At 29.6% G+C, this 19,836-nt stretch overlaps 1 protein-coding gene across 1 annotated transcript in view; it reads right to left on the bottom strand.

Moving 5' to 3' along the window:
* Nucleotides 1-19,094, bottom strand: part of LOC111636484 (structural maintenance of chromosomes protein 4-like) — a 116,718-nt gene extending 97,624 nt beyond the window's left edge. Inside the window, exons 1-4 of the mRNA XM_023381744.1 lie at nucleotides 19,010-19,094; nucleotides 17,188-17,330; nucleotides 10,849-11,040; nucleotides 2,140-2,316 (exon numbers count right to left, since the gene is read on the bottom strand). Of these exons, the coding sequence (XP_023237512.1) occupies nucleotides 2,140-2,316; nucleotides 10,849-11,040; nucleotides 17,188-17,330; nucleotides 19,010-19,094 (597 nt within the window). The remainder of the gene's footprint in view (nucleotides 1-2,139; nucleotides 2,317-10,848; nucleotides 11,041-17,187; nucleotides 17,331-19,009) is intronic.
* Between the last annotated feature and the right edge of the window lie 742 nt (nucleotides 19,095-19,836).

Genomic DNA, 19,836 nt, shown 5'->3' with positions numbered 1-19,836 from the left:
TCCGTATAAACTACGTTATAAACAAAAAATTGTAGGATTGCTTACCGAGTGTGTACCGTTCGACTACGCCCGTTGCTAAAGCTTGGTTTCGTCGCGGAACAGCGCATCAAACCGCGGCCGCGATTTCTGATATTATTTTTCTGCGAAAACTTCGTTGACCTTTGGAGACATCCTTAATATAAATAATTTTTATGGCCGTTAAATAAGAAATGTTTCTTTCACAAGAAATGTATAAAATTACAGTACTGGACAGACGATAGGTCGCCTAACTCGCCGTAGCGTGACGCTAGACGGCGAAAAATATATATTTAATTATAATAAAGTTACAATAAATTAAGTTAATATATAATTATATATACAGTACCTAATTTATATATAATTAATATATAATTATATGTACAGTACCTAATTTATATATAATTATATGAACAGACGATACTAAACTCAATTTATCTGCCTAAACGTCCGTAGCGTGGCGCTACGGACGGCGGGAAAGTAGTTCGGCTGCCCGATGACGTTTTACGTATTATAGGAGTTATTTTTACCGTTGTTTACGGATACTGCCACAATTTTTATAGGAATCATAACTACAGGAAACAGTTTTATAGGGGGATCTACTGTATTTACAATTTTTACCATATTTTTGCAGATTAACTGGCATGCCGTATATAACTGGGGAGAGACTAGCATGCTGATTAAACTGAGATTAAACATTAAAATTAATCAAATCTAACAAAATTAGTTGTTAATAAAATTTTACAGAAAACATTCTTCAGAGTACAATAAAATAACAACATTGTAATTTAACTGATTTAAAATCAGGAAGAGTTTTCATTTACAAGACAATAAAACAATTAACAGCTTATTGACATTTGTAGTAGTAGTAGTTAGTCAATATGAACTGCACTGACAATCTACCCTGATCTTAAAAATAACACCTTCCTCACTAATTTCACACAAAGCCAATGTTAATCAGTGTAAGTTGAGATAATTTACAGCAAATTTCTAAAATTTAATATGCTTTTGGTAAGATTTGTCCTGATATATTGCAATCTTCAGAAGCGAGCTCCACAAACTTATCGGTTAGTTTCTCAGGTGACACTAATTCGGACATGTCTTTTCTAAGAAGTGCTGTTCTTATAGGAGCATTTTATTGTTTATTGTTGGTGTATGTGGGATAAAAAAGTTTATTATTCAAGCTTAATTACTCAAAATCTAAAGGATTATATACTTTTTTGATCTAAATTTTTTTAGATAAACTTTTTAGATAAACTTTAGATAAAATTTTTTTTATCTAAAAGATTATATAGTTTTTGAATAAAATTACAATAAAGTAAACATAAAACAAAGCACTTTTACATCTAATGATGTAAATACTTGGGAAATGCCCCAAGTATTTACATCATTAGAAATCAACAAAATGCAGAAATTAAACATATATTCATAGCTTTTGATGTACTGCTGACAGTTTCAAAGTTTTAGAGTAAAAACGTGTTCCTTTTTACCTGACGTCACTCATTTGTTTTTTAATACGTCCTATTCAGAAGGATGTATAAACTCACTTAAACCGGCATGCAGGCACTCTCCAAGATGAACTGGCATGCCGATTTTTACCATACAGAAATAGTGTATCTGATTTCATGGTCATCCTGGATAGACCAACATGCTGGACAATCCGCAAAAATATGATACAATAACTAAAATAATAAAATTCATTGCTATTAACAACACTTCTACTTTTACTTGAATAAAATGTAAAATTACAATTATTTGAAATTTTAAACTAAAAATTTAATATTCCTAATAGCATTTAAATTGCAGAAAACCACTTATGTGTAATTTTTTTTTCTAATTTTAGAAAGTTTCACGTATTATCGCTTATAGAAAATTTTCATTTTAATATGCATGTACAGCAAATCATAAAGGTTTGTTCCACATTTTTAATTTAGTTGTGAGACAGTAATATCTTTAAACACATGGTCTCTTTTTATAGTTTTAAAGATTTAGAGCATATAAAACATTAATGACAACGTTTCGATAATAGAAAACACAGTCAAACCTCTATATAGCGCTGTTCAAAATGACATCAATGAATGCTTATGAATGTTTTCATAANGTGGAAACATAAATTATAAATACCTGTAGAATTAAAAATCGATTATGATCTAAATCAATTCCATGTGATCGCAAAAGGCGTGCCACTTCTTTAAACTGTGTTCTTTTCCCATTGATAGCATAATAAGAACTATTATCTTTAAATGCAGTCCTTTGTATATAAAATTGTGAATTAGGAACAACTTCAAAGCTATCTCCAGGCTATAAAAATAATTTAATATTTATTATTTGATTTATAAATAAATTTTATAGTAAAATAAAAATCATCTCATTCCTTTTGTTATTAGGAATAAGAATAAGATATTTTGTTTTCATTCTTTTTGTTAAGTAAAACAAAAAATTTTTAAAAATATATGAAATATGCAATGCCTTATTGTTGTAAATGCCAAAAAACAAACTTTTCAGTAGAGGTAAAAATACTTTTTTTAGTGAATGAATTCATTTGAATTTTACAATAAAATGGTAAAAAATTCACTAGGTTACAATTCTCTAGGTTACAAGTCTGGAATATCAAAATGATGTAAATATAAGCTGTAACATTTTAAGCACCAATAGTCATGTGACCTGCACTCTGGCACTTTAAACATTACAGCTTCATATAAATTCAACTTCAAAATACAGCCACTTACAGTGCCACTATCACTTCAATATTTTTTTTTTTGCAGCAGAAAGCATTGCATTTATAATTCTTCAATAAAACAAATTTAGAAATAAATGCCATTTATAACGTTATGATAGTGCATACTTCAATTATGTACAATATACTTACAACTATCATCATTCAAATTTAATTTTAGATCAATCAAGATAATTTTTAAAAGTATACTGAATGTTTATCTTTTACACATGTACAAGGCAATTGTGAATTATATTATTTTTTTCAATAAGTTTATTTGTGATATCATTAATTACAACAAATATTGCTTAACAAATAAGAATTTTAGATATTTATGAACTAGTCAGTCAAATATTTTGAACACTTCCAAAATATTTGAACACTTCCAATACAACATCCAAATAATGAGTAAATGAAATGTCAATGAGAATTGTTCATAAATTATAAATTTCTTGATAATTTAGAGTAATAATTTGAAAATATTTGATCAGCAATGAAAATGAAATTNAACATGTTAACCTGTCACTTACAAGAAGATAAATGTTCAAGTCTCCAATTCAAATGAAACTAGCATTGTTTGAACAAAGCCAGATGTTTTTAGCTTTTTGCAGCCAAAAATTTTCTAAAAAGTAGTCCAAAAGTAGCCAACTCAAAAAACGATTCTTTTTTGATAAATAACCTGATTTGACGATAAAATCAAAAAGACACCTTCCGTACTTTTCTAGTAATAACTTTAATCATAGAACAAATGTTTTCTGCCAATTTATAGGCCTGTTAAAAATTTTAATAAAAATCAATCCACAAGACATAAATTAAAATACAGTATAAGACTGTACTAATGTCACATTAATCAATTGTTAGTTTTAAAGCAATGGATAGCACATTACAATTGATATAATTTCAAAAGTGATACCACTGATTGTATTATTTTCAAAATTCTCCCCATATTCTTCTACTCATCAAAAATAGCATTCTATTGTGCACGTGACTATTATTAAAATTATATATTGACCATTTAATCAAAAATCTTCCACATAAATTTTAATTTGTTTTTTTTATAAATCCAATTTTATCAGATTGACAAAATCAAATACCATGTGATCATAATTAATTAAAGTACCCCTATTTAATGCTATTTAGGAAGATATTTAGCAATCCAAATACAGTGGTACCTCAGGATATGAACGCCCCAGCATACGAAATTTTCAGGATACAACATGAAATTCGAACATATTTTTGCTCCACGATACGAACAAAAACTCACAATACGATGTTACATTAGTTCGCAGCGCCATTTTTTATTCACTTCTGTTCATCGGTCTCAGTCCGCGTGTTTGCTGAGTCTTGGAAGGATCTCGCTCAATAAAGGAAATCTTGAGGTATTATGAGAAAGTGACTGATTTTATTGAAAAGAAACATCCCGAAAAGGTTCACACTGGCCGTATTGCTGCTCGGAGTAATGACATTTGCCTAAGTCATTTTAGAAACATTTTAAAAAGTAGGCAAAGCCAAACCTCTTTGGATAGATATTTTACCAAGCGACCTCTATCCAGTGAAAGTGCTGGTGGAAGTGAAGGAAAGAAAGCAAAAAGCAGTGAATAAAAATTTAAAAAAAAAATTTTTAGTTTTAAAAATAATTTAGAAAAGATAAAAAACTTAGTTTTAAGTTATTTTTAAGTTATCGTTACATTATGTTATGTAAGTTAAGTTTTAGTATCATTTCCCTTCTCCCTCTCTTCCGCCACCAGTTTACACCTCCACCGTCGTCTATCCTCAAAGGTAAAGTGCAAATAAAACTACATTTTTTTTAATCAATTATTATTCTATTATGGTTATTTATACATTTACAACTACAAAATGCATTTTTCAGTGTTTTCCTTACTATAGTTATTTTGTTTTAATGTACAACTTATCTTTAATTTGAGTGTGTTTTTCGTGTTGGAACGAATTATTTGGTTTTATATGTAATCGTATGGGGAAAAATGATTCACCTTACGACATTTTCATGATACGATCTCAGTTTTGGAACGGATTAATTTCGTATCCTGAGGTACCACTGTACAATGAAATCTGGTATGTGACATTTCAGAACATGTAGAAGATATTTCTGTAAAAAACATCAGTACCAAAATTCATGCCTACAGCATTTTCATGCCTTTGTTTCTTGCATCCTCTTAGTAATATAAGCTGCTCAATGTGATCTACATTCTGAAACTGAAATACTGGAGGTAATGAACAGTGTATTAACAGCCAAACATAAATGATCCTCTGTGATGTTTCTCGCAGTATAATACTTTCTTTCAAGGCTACTAAATTTGTTACAAGTTAAGATCCACTAAATGAAGTGCCCTGGCAGTAGAAAACACATAACTAAACCCTCTATTATTGCTAAAATATTGTCACACAACAGTTTCTGTGACAATATTTTACCAATAATTTTTTTGTCAGAATTGCAGAGAGAGAATTTCAATAATAACCTGATGATGGCCTTTAAACAAGATTGAAAACATTCATTCAATTAATAAATTTGGTGTTACTTACTGGATTAAGGTATTTTTGGTACAAGAATAAATGTTACTGTGAATCTACTCAAGACTGTGACTTTAGACAAGTGCAGTGACATCTACCAGAAAACATGAGAGTTTCCTGTGGTTCAAACGTGACAGTTATGGATGATGTTTATTGTTCCAGTATGATAAAAATGTGCCTCATTGCTCCAAAGGATATTCCATGCTGCAACACATCCATTTTCATGTTGGCAAGGAAAGTTGATACAAAGATCAACTGGGATTCCCTATCAGCAAGCAACTGCTGATTGTGGCTGATCTTATATGAATAAAAATCTCCAACTTTTCAATATCTTCCACATTTTGCTGTAGGATATATCCAACTGCTATGACATTACACATGCACTATTCATTGACTGTTCAACAGCAGCTGTGGTAACATCCTCAATGATTTGTAAAGTAATAAGTTTGCATCCATAATTAGGCTGAATTCTTAGATTTCAGCTTCAGATTTTTAGGTCAAGTTTGCACAATCTGAGTGATCATTCCTCTGAGATCTGGGAAGTTAATGATCCTCCAAGGGTCGCTCTGAAAAATTTTTAAATATTGCCAACCTTCTGCCAATTTTTAATTTTTTCACTACTTCAAATCATTGCAACCAGTTTTACTTACTAATTAATGCAGATGCTGGTAGACTTATCAGTTTGGCATTTGAAAAGCAAAAGTAACATGTTAACCTGTCACTTACAAGAAGATAAATGTTCAAGTCTCCAATTCAAATGAAACTAGCATTGTTTGAACAAAGCCAGATGTTTTTAGCTTTTTGCAGCCAAAAATTTTCTAAAAAGTAGTCCAAAAGTAGCCAACTCAAAAAACGATTCTTTTTTGATAAATAACCTGAGATTTGACAATAAAATAAAAAAAAACACACTATTTGTACTTTTCTAGTAATAACTTTAATCATAGAACAAATGTTTTCTGCCAATTTATAGGCCTGTTAATTAGCCAAAAAACAGCTAAGGAAATAAGGATCATAAGACTCAAAATGCATGCAAAAACTGTAATTTACTAATATGTCAAAAACACTCATTTTATATGCAAAGTAGATTGCAACAAATTATGTAACAAATGATCTTGCAAAGACAGACTAAAAAAATTAATTTTCTTATTTAATGTTTAATCAATACATACTATACATTGAAGCAAAATAATAATAATAAAAGAATGTTTTCTGTACTATGGGACGTAGGCAGACTAGAGAAACAAATTAAAATATTAAAAACAAATATATGGTATTTTCAATGATAAATTTAATAAGAAAAAGTTAAATCATTTTCCCCCTGTTAAAATAGAAAAACAAAAACCCAACTGATGAAGGTATTAATGAACCCAAAATACACATATTAGTTTAATAAAGAAATCTCTTAGTCAATTTTCAAATTAAATAACTGTGGTTTGGTAAGTCCTTTGGAATAGCAGAAAAAATATTAATTTTCCTATTATTAAGGATTAACAGGACCAGACTATAGTTATTAGTATTAAAACTTTATCACAAAAAAAATATTTTAAAAAATTACTTCTTCAGACACTTTCAATTTTTACTTAGAAGACAAATTTTTGTTTGTCACCATTATAAATAATTTATTTTAAAAATATATATATATTTGTTTTATTTGAACAATAAAACACCATTTTTTAGTGCATTTTTATTCAAATAATATATTTATAATAAATATGTAGCCAAAAATATAGCCAAATTTATGTAGTCCAAAAAGTAGCCAATGTGCCAAATGATATTTTTTATACCAAACTAAAAAAAGAGTAGCCAAATCTGGCAATGCTTATTTAATGATTATAAAAGAGTTAAATCTACAGAGGCTTGTTTTTGCTAAATAGGAAATAATGTCATAATTTTCAATTTCTTGTTTTATAAGCTTTAAACAAGATAAATAATAATAGTAATAATAATGCTAATGAAGCAGTAAAATAAAATAATGTTACATATTAAAAAAGAAACTAAACTAAAATTCTGAAGGTTGAACCTATAGGTCTATCATCTAGCTCCAATGAATAGCGTTTTATCCACTTGGTTATTGCCACTTGAAAATATGAAACTTTCAAAGACTTATAAGCTAAACACTAAATTTTCAGAGGCTGCTTTTTGGGAAACATTTCAGAAGTGGATCCTATTATTCAGACAAGGAGCTGATTGTGCTTAAGGTTACATGCTCACCAAGTTTCATTCGAAACAGAAACCCTAATGTCTGGCCTCTCCTTGTTAGCAATAAGAATCATTTTTGAATAATTTTTTAATGAATAATTCCAAATAACATATTTTATCACAATGTTTAAACAGTATTTCACAGGTTCTGTCATGTCAAAATTTTTGTTTCAGTCTACTAAAAAAAAAATCAAAGTGGAAAAAAATCATTCCAAAATATTCCTCAAATTTTCTGTCAGTCAATGAAAAATCCCCAATCTGGAAATGCCAGGCAGCATTGCACAAAATTCTTTCATTCTCAACATCACTTCCTACTACTCTGCTGCCACATGAACGTCATGAAATTGCTAGGTGTATGTGGTTCATGGGACTCCCATAGACCAGTGTTTTTCAACCTGGGGGTCGCAACCCACAGGTTGAAAAACACTAATCGCAAAGCCTTACACAAGGGGTTGCAGGTAAAAGAAAAAGACAAGTATTTGTAGGTCCTACACTACAATAAAAAAAAAACTACAATTTCAGTGAGAAGGCTGAGCCTGTTTATTTTTTAATAATTTGTCAAAATGTGGTTCTATTTTTCAGACACAAATAACTAAATCATTTTCTAATTGAAGCCTATTTCTCTTTTTAGTTTTTATGTCCTCCATTGAAGAGAATGTTAATTCACATAGGTAAGAAGTGGTGAATGGCACTAATAATTTTAAAGCCTTCCTTGCCACTTCTGGATACATTTGTTTTCTCTTCATCCAGAAGAAGTCAATATTTTGCGAATGAAATTCCATTTTAAGCATGCCATCAGCAGCTAAATCTATAAGATTTTCTTTCATCTTCATGGTTAGATCAGCCAGTTGTACTGACATATCCATGAAAGGATTTAGTATCCATCTATGCCCATTGTCAGCTTCAGAGTCCAGTTTTTGAAAATAAGTTAATAGTTTCTCTTCCAAATTATGTAAGCTCTGTATCAAGCAAGGAATGTGAGAACTTACTACCAACAATTGATCCATTGCAGTTTCTTCGACAATCTTCTAAACACAAGGGAAAGACTCATATATATTTTTTTGCAAAGATGTTGACCACAAATGAAGTTTTGCAAAGAATCCTTTGATTTTATCCTTAGCTGTCAGAATATTTTCTTCTCTCCCTTGGAGTTTCTTGTTTAAAATATTCAGGTGGCTAAAAAGATCAGCAAGAAATGCTAATTTTAGGAGCTAAACAGGGTCACATAAATAATTCACATATTCAGATTTAGCACCTTGTAAAAACATTAACAATTCAGCTTTCAGTTCTAGAACTCTTGTCAATACCTTTCCTTTGGATAATCATCTGACCTCTGTATGATAAAGGAGATTTTGATGGAGCAAACCCATATCTTCACAAATGGTTCTGAACAGTCGAGTTTGCACGGCTTTACCTTTAATAGAGTTCACAATTTTGATCACCTCTTTAAGCACATCATTTAAATCAAAAGGTAAAACCTTGGCTACCAGAGCTTGTTGATGAATAAAACAGTGTGTCCATGAGACATCTGGCATTATTGATTTTAATTTTGCAATGAGTCTGCTTTTTTGTCCAGTCATAGCTTTAGCGCCATCGCTACAAATGGCAATACATTTTATCCGTAGTTGCGAGTGCTTTCTAAAAACATGTCATACAAACACTGACCTGTAGTGTTTGCAGAAAGTGCTTTGCAAAATAAAATGTCTTCTGTGATACTTTCATCTGCTTCAAAGCACACAAATACTACAAACTGTGCATAATCTGAAACATCAGTAGATTCATCAAACTGCAAAGCAAAATCTGGGCTCTTCTTTAATTTCTTGACTACTTGTTCTTGAATGTCACTGGCCATATTGTTTATTCTGCATTCAATAGTATTGTCAGAAAGTGGTATGCTTTTTAGCTTGCTTGCCTCCTGCCTACCTAACATAATTTCAATCATATCTAGGGCTGCTGGCAAAATAAGATTTTTGGCAACTGTATGCGGCTTCCCTGCTTTAGCAACTCAGTATGCAACTCTTTAACTAGCTAACAATGTATTTTTGTTGACAATGGATACCTAAAAACAGACAAAAAAAAATCAGAAAAACAAATAAATAATTGAGCAATAAAAAATATTTTTAATCACCAAATAACAATACTATTTTATTACCTGAATCATAGTATTTTGGTGCTGGTTAAGGGTATTTCTTTGAATATAAGCTGAAAAGCTTACATTCAAAGAAATACAGCGGTTTATCAGTTTCCTGGGAATGTTTGGCTGAGAGGTGATACATAAGCATTGATGGTTTCATACTCTCATGTGATAATATATCGCCGCAAAGTATACATTGAGGTTTATTATTCATGACAATAAACCCGTATTTCAAGTAATTGTCATCGTAATGTTTATTTTTTTTTTGGTTTTGATTCACTTCTGTCACTGCCACTTGTACCAGACGTGGAGGGCTACAATCTTTTGAGAAACATCCATTTTATGCTCACGTGGAGTAAAGTGCAAAGACAATACAATCACGTCTGTACTTGTTGGCGTACTTGGAAAACTGACAGAAACAAAAGAAAGTGAGTATATGTTACTGCACGGGCGGCACGAGGCGCACTCACCTCCAGCGCCCCGGTGGCAAAGCTATTTGCAGGGCTCTTGCTACTTCTTTGCACAGTACAATTGGTTTTTCAATCGATATTTAGGTCTCAACAGAAAGAAAATTAAATACATAGTTTTTAAAATCACTGACATAGTTTTAATATAGCCCTGGGGGTTGCCAGAATTTTTTAACTTGTAAAGGGGTCGCGCATTCAAGAAGGTTGAAAAACACTGCCATAGACATTCTGCTGTTTTTCCCAAAGTGTGATTTGTGATTTAATTTCACGCTGAATATAGATTAAAGTTTTTATCACCATTTGCTATTGCCAATATTATATTTTTATCACCACTTTAATAAAAATATTGCCAAGTAATAATTTTGGCACTATGCAGCACAATCCCTGACCCTCAGCATAAATTCTTATGATAATGAAATTCCTGAAGTGCAGCCACAGCAGTGCTGTTGTTTTCATAAAACAGTTTGAAAAGAAATCACAGAGTAATGCCATTATAATTAATCAGAATGACATTAAGCAGCTGTGGCATTTTCTATACTCAGAACTTAACTGTAATATGTGTGTTTATGCAAAGGAAACTGTTTTTTCATTAATTGTAGTATCAAAAGTGCCGTAGTGAGTTTTAGTACTAATTCTTTTTAAGAAAATGTTTTCCCACACATCTTGTAGTTTCACCATATTGGACTGCTAAATATCTCTCTAGACATCATAGATACTTTAATTACAATCACTCATTACAAAATACTATTATTAGTAAAAATATTCAGAGTAATAAAATTTTTATTTACCTTATCAATGATCCTTTGAAAATGTACACTGACAGAACAACTTTCAACATTTGCATGGTTATCACTATTATGAATCAATACACTTATTTTTTTAGATCTTATTTTCTGAGCTCTATAACCAAATACAAAAAGCATTGAATCAATAACATTTGACTTTCCACTTCCATTTGGTCCAACAATAGATGTGAAACTCTGGAATAAATCAAAAACACATTTACAAATTTTCTGAAAATTTATATATTATATAAGCTTAATGTTACTTTCTCACTTTTCTAAATTGTCTTTTAAAATTAAAAAATACAAGTATCATTTTTTAAATTAAACTATTTAGCATATTATATTACATTCTTAAAATTTTTTCCCCAAATAATTACTAATATTAATGTAAGATGCTAGAAATATGTTTTTCAGAGATCACAATAGTATCAACTGTATCAAGTAACTACAGTACATAATACAGTAATATTTTCAAAGACAATTTTTGTCAATTCATCTAGCTCAGTGTTTCTCAACGGGGGCGATTTATATTTGGGGGGGCGAAAAACAATTTTCTGGGCGATATAGTAAAACATTATATTAAGAATAATTAGATATTTTATTCGTTATATCGTACCATAATTAAACAAATAACATTATACTAGTCACTAGTCTGTTCGATGCAGTACGAATTTGGCATTAGCCTTGGCCCTCGGCATTGGAATTTTGAAGTGAAGGGGGCGATACTACATAACGTTTTTATTGAAGGGGGCGACGATTCGTTACAGGTTAAGAAACACTGATCTAGCTGTTACTTCTTGCATTATCTATGAGTCTAAAAAATTTTTTAGATCTGTTAAAATTTTGCTACAAAGTTAGTTTGGTGTTTATAGTTATTCCACATAACTATTAACAAAAGTGTTTTTTGTAACTATAAAATCATCATTGGATAAAGGTTACTGGGGAATAGTTCAGTAACTAAAGTAAAAAAATAACTAGCTGTAGTTTCCTAAAAGAAGAAAATAGGTTGAGACAATTATATAAAAATATGTTGTCCAATGAAAAACCAATTGATAATAATACAAGTGAAACAGAAGACTAAAAACATCCACAATCACAATTCTGAAACTGAAGAGGTTGAAGACAGAAACATTTGGGAAATGAAATTATAATGTTTAGAATAGAATAAAATTTATTTTTAAGAAAAGATGACACTACTAGGTGGTCAGTGAACCACCCCAATACTTAAGTTAGAAGAGAAGTTATCTGCACAGCAGAAAGACTGCTTAAAAATTGAAGTGAGACAAATATTGTAAGTACAGTACTTGCATTGATAGTCGGTAACTCTGATCTAATATTTAAAAAATCATAGTATGTACAAATATATAAATAAGGAAAATTTACTGTAATTTTTCAAGAGAAAGAGATGCACATTCTACTGATTTGATAGAAATAAAAATACAGGTATACCTCGCCTTACGTCGGTAATTGGTTCCAGGAGAACGACGTAAGTCGAAAAACGACGTAAGTCGAATTTACTTGTCTCCGAATCTACTTGTCACTAGGCTAAACCATAAATTACCATTCCTGGTTTTGTATTTTATTTATTAATGCATTTTTAATAATATATGGTTAATAAAAATCTATTTTAAGCTTACAAACAAATAAATTTTAGTTTTTAATATAGTACAGAAAAAAGTATTCTAAATCTACGAATGCATGTACTGTAAATACAGAACATACTAGTATATATTTTAATATGATTTTATGTGCTTTAAACGCTTTTATAGTGATATTATGACTTCAATATTTGTGGCGGACGGACGTAAAGTTGAATAAAATGACTTAAACTTGATATTTATTTTTCCATATACTTTTTTGATAAACGACGTATAATCGGGAACAACGTAACTCGAAACGACGTAAGTCGAGGTATGCCTGTAGTTATAAGTAGGTGTTGGATCCAAAATATTTACTACTTATAACCCAAATTTTGAATCATTGTTTTATTAATGTGTATAATAAACTGTATCAGGAACATTCACTAATCCACCATTCCATTAAAACTTCCTTCAGATTATCCCAACCATATAATACATGTTATTAAATAGAGTTCTGGAAACTTCACTCTCAATATCTCAACATTCTGTAAAATTCATCACATCATTTAAAAATAAATTAAAAAATGTAATTTAATTTATATCTCTATAACTTAACATCAGGATCAAATAAGTTATCATTCTTCACTGCTAACACTTGATAATAGCATCAATTCCATATGTTGAAAAAGAATATAACCCTTTTCCCAAAGTGCCACTGCAAAATGTCACTAACTTGAAAATAGCCACTGAATAGCCAATATTTTTTTTAAATTAAAATTTAACTATAAATAGAGACAGTCACTATTGGTACTTAGTTAATATATTTATGAATTTGCACATATAATACCTTTTAATACACATGTAATAATAAGATATTGTCTGGAGGTAAATCTTTTGCAGCACAGTAATTATTTTATTAGATTGTACTGTAGATTTTCTTTTGCTCTAAATGTGTTAAAAGATTTTTAAAAAATTTGTAGTAATATATTATGAGTGTGAATAACCCACCCTGGAGCCCATAAAACTTATCAGTTCATAATAAGTTCAGTTTACAGGACTCTACTGTATTCAAGTTTTGAATTGCCATTGAAAAAACATTTAAATTTTGTATCTCAAGTTCCAACAAAACTTCTTTACAAATTTGAACTGCCTGAGAAATACCAGACAAAAATCAATAAAAAATCAAAATAAAAAATATGAAAGTAATAAGAAATGACATTCAGTAAAATCATGGCATTTTAGTCCATGTGAGTAGATATCAAGAAACTCATGAAGGGCCCATTCCACTAACTGACTCTTTAACCTCATCAACCAATAAACCCAGAAAGCCTCCATATTAATAATACTTATTCTACCATTGTATATTTTTGTAAAAAACTTTTATTTGTAAACTCTCTCTCTCTCTCGTGTTAGTAAAATAAATGTATTGTCAGTATTAGATAAAATAAATAGACTACTAATTAAATTGACCATTTCCTTTTTACAAAGAAACAGAAAAATAAAGTGAGATTCACATGGACAACCCACTCACATGGAACAATTTATAATATATAGTACAGGTAACCCCCATATAACACGGCATTTCTATAGCACAAATTCACTCAAACACGGTTCGAGAATTGGGATCATCCCCCATATAGCACAGTGCTTTTATAGCACGGGTTCACTCTAACATGGTTCGGAAATTGAGTAAAACCCTCGTACAACATAAAATGTAATGAAGGGTGCGTTCTTTTATACCTCCGCACGAGCATTCTAATTGTTTTCGTGGCTACTTTGAATGCTCTTTCAACAAATAATCCATTTAATGGTTAAATTATACAATTGGCACCCTTCTTTTGCCTCTAAAAGCTCATTTTAGAATTATAGATTCCTCCACACGATACTATCGATAGTGCTGGTGCTGCCACCTTTCTTTCACCATCGCTCCTAAATGCCTACAAACTGCAGCACACTCCTGTTGCAGAGCGACCACTATTAACGAACACACCCACAAACTGTTACCAGTTGATGATGCGCATGCTGAGATCACGTAAAATGAATAATCCTCTGGTAAAATATTTACGTAAATAATAAATAAGTATTTTACCTATGAAAAAAAAATGAATAATAAATCCGATTTAAATAAGGATTTAAAAACATGTTTTTTAATTTTTGGAACCTAACCCCCCTTTTTGCACTAGTTCTTTGTTTCGTATAACACGGATTTGCATAGCACAGCAATTTTTTGGAACGTAACTCTCATGTTATACGGGGTTACCTGTACACAAATCAAAACAACATACATGTAAAACTTAACACTAAAAATATGGTATGTCAGACATTACATGTAACCAAAATTACAAATTTTTAAACTTGACTGGATTGAATATAGCAAGTATTTTTACAAAAAAATTTAAACTTCTAAATATCATAAAAATGAATAGTATGAGCTAAATCATCAAAAAAACAGTGTTTAAAAAATCAAACACTGTTAATTTTTATTGATTTAATTAATTAATTAATGAAATTTAACTTACAGATTGGTGATCATCTCTTGAGATAATTCATAATAAAATTTTATGATTTTTAGTTAATAATTTAAAATCATCAAATAAAAAATTTAATTTAGAGCAGGATTGTGAAACCAATTAAGCATAATTACTCTGGTAAAGTAAGCCAATTAAGTAATTCAAGCAAAACAACATACCAATGCAACAAGATCAAATAACTTTTAAATTTCAATAAAATTAATTAATTTTGCAAAAATTATACATAAATTATAGTCAGTTTATTTCCTTTGATGTGTTTAGAATTTCAGAAATTGAAATAACTAATTTCAGTTACTTCAACATCATTAATTAATGACTTACTGTAAAAAATTCAGCAACAAGTTGCTAAACTTTCCCAGCAACATTTAAAATTTTAATGGCATAATCTGTTATCATGTTTTACTTAAAAAACTTATATTTTTAACTATTATAAAATGCAAAAAGCTTAATTTCGAGGGTTAGGATGAGTTTTATAAAAAATTGTAAATGCTAATAACAAGTAAAATCGTCATTAAGTCTGACCCTATTAGTGATACATACAACCCCAATTATCTCCCCATCCCATCTATCTTTAACCATCAAAATTTAATAGCATCAATACCCTTGATAAACAAACTTCCCTGCAAAATTTCAGAAATTTTCAACAAAAAACACAGGAGTTATTAAGCTTCAAACAGGGTGAACAAAATTGTGCACCATATACACACATATTCAAACATAGAGAAATTACTCCCAAACGTTTTTCCATTTCTTGACCTTTTAATGTGTTGTAAGTCCAAAAATGTAAAAATCTGGGGGTCATTTTTTGCCAGATCGCCATACTTTCCCTCTGTATAACAACTGGGAAAGTAAAAAGATAAACAGTTACTTCAGATTTTACAACATATCAAACAAAACCATCATACTGTCCTTTTACAACTTATCATTAAACTTTTCAATGTCCTGAAATTTAAAAAAAGTTATTTTTCGCTTGTTTGAATTTTTATTTATTTATTTATTTTCTTGTAAAAAAATAATTTATTATCATCCAAAATGGCAAATATCAAAATATATAAAGAAAAATGTAACTTCTATGCATTTGGAGTAGAACTATTCAAAATGACTAAGACAAAACCTTTCTCACTTTGTTTCTAGCCGTTTAAACACCATTTAAATGGCTAGAAACAAAGTGAGAAAGGTTTTGTCTTAGTCATTTAAAAATTTAACCATCTAAAGATATTTCACCTAAAAATAAAAAGTTAATATTATTAAAAGTACTTAATATTAAGTCCTGTTTTGTTCAATTAATTCCTTTAAATTAATTTTATTAACATCTGAAGATAATTAATATGATAATAAGTGATCATCCGAAGACAGTCAACATTTATGTTTTGTATATATAGCAGTAAAATGAGAGATAATTATGCTTAATTAATAAAACAAATAAAACTGCTTTGAATAAACACATTAAAAATACAATTAAAAAATTACTAAAACAGTAATATTACAAATTAAAATTATTGAATAATTACAAAATATAGAACTATAAAGACTAGACACACAAACATTTAAATTTATTTATATTAAAATTTTTATATTCACATTTTTATGTAAATTTAAACAGATATAACTGAAGTTATTTTTGAGAAATGAAACTGGAAAAATACTAGAACAAAACAATTTTTGCAGAATTTAATACTTACACTAATAGAAGAAGTGTGAATGTGACTAATCATTAGCATAATTCTAATATACAATTTATATACAGTAGAACCTCCAAAAACTCAGCCTAATGTGGACTGAAGGGTGGCTGAGTTTGTGAAAATGCCGGGTTATCGGGAATGGGGTTAAAAAAAATAATTATGAGTGTTTCCTCAAAAAATACTGTACTGTACTGTACTTGTATGTATTGTTTACTTGAGAATACAACAGAGAATAAACTGCCCAAATACACTTAAACAAAGGAAAAGTATGTCTTTTATGAAGGCATAGAGCCTTTACTACATGAAAATGAAAATTAATGAACACACTGTGTACAGTAATTTACCTGATAAGACAGACCTCAGAAAAATACTTTATGAGGCATAAAGCTGTCTTTATCATGAAAATTAATTAACTAAGGATTTTTTTGCCCTGCCAGGGTGTGGCCGAGTTATCCGGAGTGCCGGGTTATCGAGTGCCGAGTTTTCGAGGCTCTACTGTATTCCAAAATTTTTCAATACTAAAATATGGTTTTATAATTTGATATTTACTTTATGAAATGGTCCCAATACTTGTTTTCCAGCATATGACTTGAAATTAATGTTCTCAATGTGTGTAATAATTAAACGAGGTCCATTAGAATCGAATGTGCAAGCTGGTGGTGGAGGTGGTGGAATGTAAATATCTCCAATTCCTGAAAATTAAATTGAATCATTAAAAAATATCTAATAAAAAAAAATACCAAATAATTATTTATCATTAATAATACTCAATGTAATAATACATTAAACTTAGTTTTATTTTTATCAACAAAAATGTGGTATTATCAAAAACACATTACAAAAGAAAAGGAAAGAGACGTAACTCAAATTTTATAAAGTTATGGTAACTCCAATACCATTGTATGGTTCTGAAACATGAGTGACTGAACAGGCAAGATGTAAGCAGAATTCAAAATACTGAAATGTAATTTTTGAAAATGATAAAAGGCTGCAGACTGGATAAGATATAGAAGACATAAGAAATCTAGACACATTCTCCATTAATAACTGTGTAACAAAATATTGACAGAAATGGAAACATGTAAACAGAATGACAGACAGAAGACTGCTAAAATAGCTCAATTGTAAGCCAAAAGGAAGAAGGGACATGGAAGGAAGAAATAAATGTAATTAAAGCAAGAAAAATTGCCTAATCCATGAATAATCTAACAATAACAAAAATAAACAAAAAAAAAATCACAATTTCCTAATTTAATTTTTTATTTATTTAATTTTACTTTAATTACTCTTCAATTAATTAATTCAAATAAAAATCCATTAGTATGTTCCATTACATCAAAAGTTATGTATATTGAAAAATAGTTTTATGAATTAAAAAAGCATAAATCTCTTCAAACATCAATATAAGTACAGTGTATTTTAAGATATTGTGTTGTAGTACATTAGTATTAGTAGCATATAATACATATTAGCATTAGTAGTACATAAACATCAATTTAAAAATATGAAAATGGCATTAAACACATCAACCTAAAAATAATTTATCAACATATTGTTTTGATATGTAAATTACGATGTTATTGTAAACATTAAACATGACATTAAATAATTAAGCATTGTTTTGAAGACTAATACTTAATTTATTAAGTTACTGTTTATTTTGTATCCCCTAATTAAATATAGTAACATAACACAAACATAAAATTTCATTTTCAATAATGCTATTTGTTTAAATTTGATTTAAGCTTTCAAAATTTATTGAGAAAAACCTGTATCTTGATAATATAAGGACAATTAACACTCCTAAACCTTAAAAGTCCAGCAGTAAACATTTAATAACAAACGTTTTCAACCGTACTTTCGGTCTTCTTCAGGTTTAAAAAACCAGTGAGATTCGAACAAGTGAATGCGTAGAACAAAGATTATGAAATTATTTTCAAACAATGGAACAGCACAAATGGATTTTAAAAGAATAAACAGTTATGCATGTGCATTGCCATGGCAATGGAATGGTATATGTAATACATATAAATACACAAAATGGGGATGTGGTTTCTAACTGCTGGTGTGGGTGTTTCCTGTTCCTGTTCCTTCATAGCTTTGTCTATACCCCATTTGGGTTGTGCATTCGTACGTGATTGTTTGTTGAGCTCCAAGGCAAGTCAGCCGTAATGGGGCTCCTACTGCCTCAAAACAGGGGCAGTTATACTGTAATCCACTGTATTTTGGCTATTTGTACTTTTGTGTTTAATAAATGGCACTTGGCAGGTGCTCTGAGATGTCATATTTCACTCTTTCCTATCTACCCTTTTTCTTCTCTTCACTCTTCTCACTTCTACAACTCTTCATCTTTCCTTTTCCAAGGCTATACCTATTGGTGGTGGCCTTCTAATCTTTAGTAAATGTAAATGTTCCTTCATAGCAGTACTTCCAAGCGTGTGACACATTGATGGCATCATTAGAGTTAATGCAATTGGTATGTAAGGTTTAGGAGTGTTAATTTATATGCTTTCCAGTATTCACGTAAGAAGATATTTTAAATATAAGGACAAATTTTTTAACATAAAAAACATAAGTTTAAATAAATTTAATTATCTTGACAAAAAAAAAAGGAGAGAGAAATGAGCATGAATAACAGCTAAAAAATGATATCAAGTGACAAAATTTGAAATTTGACAGTTTTTAAAATTTAATTCTCAAGCCATTCACTACCAACTGTCACTGTAATACTAACTGCCATTATTTTTGGTGTGCTTTGAACTTCAGTTAAGATGAAGCATTGGTCTATGCAATACTATATTGCTGCAGGAAAGATATAAAGACAATTTATTACAGCTTCACAATGCAGTTTATGACTTGTTTAAGCATCATGATGCTCCTAGTTGTAATTCTCTGCTACAGTTGCAAAATTAAGCATATAAACATCATTTGAAATATTTTAAATAACTTTTATCAGTTCATGTAAAAACTTTTACAGTTTTAAAGTAACTGCCTGTTATGTTAACTAATAATTGTAAAAAGAGTGTATTTTTTAAATGGAATAATAAATATGTATGCTATATAAGAAGCAAAATTGGATAAACTTAAGTTTGACTTTATGACTTGTTTAAATTTTCATAAAATAAATCCTTTCAATGTGTTTTAACAGATTATCACAAGGCTATCAATCAATAATATCAAATAATTAACTATAAATAG

This window comes from Centruroides sculpturatus, unplaced genomic scaffold (genome assembly GCF_000671375.1).
Source record: "Centruroides sculpturatus isolate CEXI.00-Female unplaced genomic scaffold, Cexi_2.0 scaffold1044, whole genome shotgun sequence".
NCBI lineage: Eukaryota > Metazoa > Arthropoda > Arachnida > Scorpiones > Buthidae > Centruroides > Centruroides sculpturatus.
The sequence above is the reverse complement of the archived record's forward strand: the minus strand, read 5'-3'. Positions and strand labels throughout refer to the sequence as shown.